This window comes from Lipotes vexillifer, unplaced genomic scaffold, assembly GCF_000442215.2.
Source record: "Lipotes vexillifer unplaced genomic scaffold, Lipotes_vexillifer_v1.1 scaffold277, whole genome shotgun sequence".
Classification (NCBI taxonomy): domain Eukaryota; kingdom Metazoa; phylum Chordata; class Mammalia; order Artiodactyla; family Lipotidae; genus Lipotes; species Lipotes vexillifer.
Genome location: NW_006772135.1, coordinates 63,212 through 69,098, shown reverse-complemented (window position 1 = coordinate 69,098; position 5,887 = coordinate 63,212). Strand labels below are relative to the sequence as shown.

The 5,887-nt window shown below is 41.9% G+C and overlaps 1 protein-coding gene across 1 annotated transcript in view; it reads left to right on the top strand.

The window, feature by feature from the left end:
• Positions 1-5,887, top strand: part of LOC103078703 (putative uncharacterized protein C12orf63) — a gene marked incomplete at its 3' end in the record, with an annotated part of 102,527 nt that overhangs the window by 38,442 nt on the left and 58,198 nt on the right. The window contains exon 12 of the mRNA XM_007447303.1: positions 1,783-1,905. Within this exon, the coding sequence (XP_007447365.1) occupies positions 1,783-1,905 (123 nt within the window). The remainder of the gene's footprint in view (positions 1-1,782; positions 1,906-5,887) is intronic.

The following is a 5,887-nucleotide window of genomic DNA, read 5'->3' as shown; positions in this document are numbered from 1 at the left end:
ATTCCTGGGAAGGGTACTGATGGTTCTGTATTTGTATGACTGAAGGGTTGATTTATGAGCAGTTCTTTTTCCCATCTGGCTTGTTTGTGTTCACAGTGTTCACTGTTTCTGAAAATACATGTCCATTACTATCACCACAGCTTTTTCATATAGTCAGATTGGTTTGATAAACTGAACCAGAGGTAGCCTGAACAGGTGGTCCATGTACAGCAATCTCACAGTCAAGCCCAGAGGAAACTAACCTTACACAGATACGGGGAAATGTTTCCTCCAAGGGGCAAAGAGCTCCAGTGACTCCCTAATGCCTACTTTGATATTATACGGCACCAGGGAGATTAGAGCCCAAGGTGTCTTAGGCAAGAGCCAAAGTATGCAACTCAATAGACAAGCTGTTTTCTCTTCATCATTAAAAGTATTCTCCTGACTTCTTATGTTTTATTTTTATGTTATTGTCACATCCTGTTTCCTTCTAACTTACCTTCTTTTTATTTCTTTAAAATGGGTACACTCTTGAGATTCCTAAGATAGTAGTTAAAGGAAAAGAGAGAGTAAGATGAGTATAATGTTGAGGATAAATTGGATTTTCTTTTTCTGTGTTTTAGATATGTATCATCTTCATCCAAGTTTGTACTTCACTCCCTGCTTCCACAATTTACCCATCTCTGTTCTCTGTAAAGTCGCTAGACGTTTTCAAAACATAAGTAAGGTACAGGCCCTGCCCTGTTCAAAACTCTCCAATCTCTTATCATGCAAAGAATCAAATCCCAAGTCTCTGCTCTGGTTTACAGGCCACCATTCGCACCTATCTCCCAACCCTCTCTCCCTAAGCTCCTGCCACACAGGCTGTTCCCTGAACACACCAAGACCCCAGGATTGCTCCTGCCACCACGTGACCTTTGTAGTCAAGGTCCCCTCAGCAGTTTTCACGTCTCCCTCCATCATATCATTCCCAAACCTTCTCTTGAAGGTTTTCTCCTCAGAGAAGTCCCTCCTAACCACAGTTCCAAAAATAGTATTTTGTCAGTACCTTTGATCTCTTTTCATACTGCGTATATCTTCATGTATCACTTAAATTTAGCTAACCGTATATCCCAATGGAGGTAACCTCCAAGAGGGCTTGGTGCAGAAGAGGAGCTCAATATGCCTGCTAAATGAATGCGTGCATTTGATGATTTGATTTCTTCTTGTAATTTCCTAATTGAAAGTCTTGCTGGATTATATTCAAAATAAGCCATCTACAATATATAGTTACCATTTGACTAATATTGTTAAATACATGTCTGTAAAATCGACAGTGTCCATTCATTGTGGATAAGAAAATGAACAGTTGATGCATTGTGGAATTCATCTCCTGGTTTGTTTGGCATTCCTCAGAGTGTTAGAGAAATCAGGAGTGTTTTTGTTTGTCTTTCTTTTAAGCCATACTTGACTATGGGAACAAAAGGGTGAGTTCAATTTTTTAAAACTCTTCTGTGTCTATCCTATTTTTTAAAATGTGTTTGCGTCTGATAAAGTAAGCCACATCTCATGAACGGCCATTGTTTTGAAAAGTCGCTTGATGTGATTTACTAGCTTCTTGGTCCCCTGCACATGTGAACTGGCTTACACACAGACACATGCATCTCTACCACTGTGTTGTCTAAACATTAACTTATAACGCGTTACCAATATGAAGCAGAAATTTTGGATCTCGGCAAGTTGATGATTTTTCTCTAAAATTTTAATTTTGTAAGTAAAACAAATGGTTTAATTTAGAATCTCTTTTTTTTCTTTTCTTTAAAGATAGAAGCCCTTATAGATTTAGGATTCTTTTCCGAAGCCTTTCATGAGATATCCCAGATTTTTTATGGAAAAAACATGCCTTCTTCAGTACCCGCTGGCTGTAAAGCTACTGGAAGAATGAAGGTAAACCTGCCAATTTGATTCAAAGCCATTTTTAACCTTTTGAAGGTCCTTTTGAAGGCTACATTCCTAGAATCTAGGGAATGCTTCCACAAAAGGGTATTTACACGTCTCGGGTACTGCAGACTTCTTTGTTAAGGCTGATTAGAGCTAACATCAGACATACACAAGGTTTCCTTTGTCTGAAATGGAAGAAGGGTGGGTGTCATGACGGGGAGGGGAGCGTGGTCTTGCAGTAGGTTTTTACTGTGGAATTTTGAGTTTGTGTTGTCATGGACAGTCTCAGTAGACACACTGATCAGCCGCTATCTCTGAGACTTTTGGGTCTGAGCTTATAATTTCTAGTTAATAGTCTTAGTCAAAATGGTCTCTCTTCATGTTTTATTTGGATATTTTGATTTATATAATTTATACCAAAGAGTTAAGCATATGTTCACATTTCTTCTGATTTTTGTGAGGAGAGAATGTTTCTCTATTTTGTCTAGTCTTTTTTGACTTTGGGAGAGAGTTCTACCTGGCTTGCTTAATTTGTATTTGTAAATTGCATGATTGAAGCATCCTTGAAAATGAATACTGACCTTTATATTTAAATCAGAGTGAGCTCTTACTGTCCTCTGCTTTGGTTTTTGTGGTGATCTGGGAATCCCTGGGTGATCTTGCTTGGGGCAGATGCTTGGGCCCTCATCCAAGGGCCAGCAATAAAGGAAATAGGAGGAAACAACAAGTCAGGTCCTTGGGAGAGACCATATGTGTGAGGAGTGAGACTGGCAGACACGATACATGCTGGTGGGATTCAAATTCAGAGGACCTAAAAGAAACTGTGGAATAGTTATGTCTTGAAAACTACTTGCATAGGCAGACATATTTACATGTAATGCATACATTACTTCAATGTATACCCCTAAAATGTTGCTGCTTTTTTCTCAATATGACTGCTACAGTGTTATAATTTATCGTAATGAGGTAAGTGTCAAGTTATCTACAGAAAATACTAAGAGGGACGTTCAGTAGACGACCAGATACGTGTGTGTATGTCTGTACATCTACAGTGGACCCTCTGTATCCGTGGGTTCCACGTCAGTGGCTTCAACCAACCATGGATTGAAAATACTGGAAAAAAATTCCAGAGAATTCCAAAAGGCAAAACTTAAATTTGCATGCTAGCAGTTATTTACGTACCATTTACATTGTATTAGGCATTATAAGTAATCTAGAAATGATTTAAAGTATATGGGAGGATGCGCCCAAGTTATATGCAGATACTGTGCCATTTTATTTGAGGGGCTTGAGCATTGCAGATTTTGGTATGAGGGGTGGGGAATCCTGAAACCAATCCCTCACAGTTACCAAGGGACGACTGTATATTTATCTATCTAGCTGTCTATGTGGGAGTCAGTCATGTTTTTTGGTTCATTTTCTGTAGCACAAACTATTTCATCTTGTTACCTGGGTTAAATTAGCAGTATTTTCTTGCTTGCTTCTCAAGTAACAGCCTTTCCCTGTTGTAAAATAGTTTGCATTTTGTTATTTAAATTATATTTTAATTCATTTAAAAATATTTATTGAGTGCTGACTGAATACAGGCACTATTCCAGACATGGGAATAGAGCAGTAGAAAGATAAGAGTTATTGCCTTCCTGGAGGCATGTTACTATTGGACAGTCCAGTGAGGAAGACAAATAATAAACACATTAAGCACATAACTACATGTCAGATGGTGACATGCTCCGATGGACAATCAAGCTGAGTTGAGGGACAGGAAGTGACCAGAGTGGTGTGTAGCTGTTCTGTTGAGGGTGGTTTGGGAAGTCTCTCTAATAAGGGAGTGAAAGGTTTGAGGGAACAACCTTCCAAATAGGAGGCGGTGCAAGGGCAAAGGCCTGTAAGATGTGGTTGAGGAAAACCAGGAAGGCCACGTGAGGCTGGCTTAGAGGGGAGGAGGAGAGTGGCAGGGCCCAGGAGCCGGCTGGTGTCGGACGGCGCAGGGCTGGGGGAGGACTGGAGTGTACTCTAAAGGAGACGGGAGACCTTGTAGAGCTTTGAACAGAGGAGTGATGGGGCAGGAAGTAAGTTTCAAAGAACCGCTTTGCTTGCTGTTTGGGGAATGGGCTGTGGATGAGCTTGGGTATAAATAGGGAGACCAGGGAGAAAGCCTTTGCCAGTGACCTGAGTGAGATGTGGCAGTGGTCGGGGTAACAGTGGTGGGAGGAGTGAAAAGTGGTAGAATTCTGGGCACATGGCAAAGGTAGAGCTGACAGCATTTGCTAATGGTGGTTGAGACGTGGGATGTAAGAGAAAGAAGTCAGACCTGACTACAGAGTGTTCAACGTGAGCAGCAGGTAGCAAAGAGTTTTCATTGACAGAGATGGGGAGTCCCGCTGCCCCAAAGCAGGGGTAGAGTGTGTTAAGTGTGAGATTCCTAGTGGACACGCAGGTGGAGATACAGCCCAGGTAGGTGCAGAGAGTATATGTTCCGGAATTCAGGGGAGAGTTTGAAGCTGCAGGTAAATTTGGGAGCATCGGCAGAAATTTAAAGTCATGGGACTGGGGGAGAGCAGCTGGGGACCAAGGCAGATAATGAAAAGTAGAAGGCAGAGGACTGACACTTGGGGCCCTCCACATTTAGGGTCCGGAAGACAAAAAGGAAAGGGAAGCCCGTTGGGTAGAATAGGAAAAAAGAGAGTTTTCAATGGTTACTGCTTTCACCAAAACAAATAGACAAGTGGTCTGAAACTCATTTTTACAGATAAATTCCAAACTTCATTTTTTATCAACTAGTTTTCGTAAGACAAAAGTGTGGGCGAATTGTTTCCTGATGGATTATGACTTCAAATTTTGTGTTCTCAAAGTTAATTTGCAGCTTTTCCAGCTTCAGTTGGGAATTTAAAAAGTGTAATTAAAAGAGGAAGTGCATTCAGGGTTTAAAATTAAAATAGGTGCCAATGTTATTAGGCTGCAGGCTAGTTATTTAAAGACAGGATTAATGAATTAAACTTCAGTTGTAAAAGCAGTTACTGGAAAAGTCTTACAGATTATGACTGAACTTTTTTTTTTTTTTTTTTGCAGTACTCGGGCCTCTCACTGTTGTGGCCTCTCCCGTTGCGGAGCACAGGCTCCGGACGCACAGGCTCAGCGGCCATGGCTCACGGGCCCAGCCGCTCTGCGGCATGTGGGATCCTCCCGGACCGGGGCACGAACCCGTGTCCCCTGCATTGGCAGGCAGACTCTCAACCACTGCGCCACCAGGGAAGCCCTATGATTGAACTTTTCACAGGCTTTTAAAAAAATTCTATTTTTTTTATAATATACTCATTTCGATTCTGCTCTCATCACCAAATCTAAAGTCCCATCATTAACTCTCTTCAAATTATATCACCAAAGGTCTCTCCCTGGATTCAGTTACTCACTTTTCAATGTGTTAAAGGAAATAAAGAATATCTTCAAAAAAAGAAATGTTTTTAAACACTCACCAACACTTTCTTCCGATAAGAGCAATATGTGATGTCTTGATTTAAGGCTTCCTCAAAAGCAGATCCTGAGACAAAGATTTGGGAACAATTAGTGTGTTTGTGAGATGATTCCAGGAAGAACAGTGAGTGAGTGGGAAAGTCAGACAGGGAGATGAGGAAAACCACTCCACAGAGCATTAATGAGATCCCCGCCACGGGCAGGTGGGGCCTGCAGAGAGACTGTCTCTTGCCCCTCATTCGTAGGGGTTGCTCCCTGCACTTTCAGCCTCTCCTGAAACTCTCCTGTGGCCACAGAATGCCCTCAGTCAAAGAGGTACAGGTGCTCGAAGTAGGATACCACGCACATATGAGTGGCCTGTTCATGGAAGATGCTGGTGACTTCCAGGTGACCAAGAGGATGTGGATGTGGTATTAGTATTGACATCTAAGAATGGGCACCTTTTAAAAAGGGCAGCTGTGGGCTTCCCTGGTGGCGCAGTGGTTGAGAGTCCGCCTGCCGATGCAGGGGACGTGGG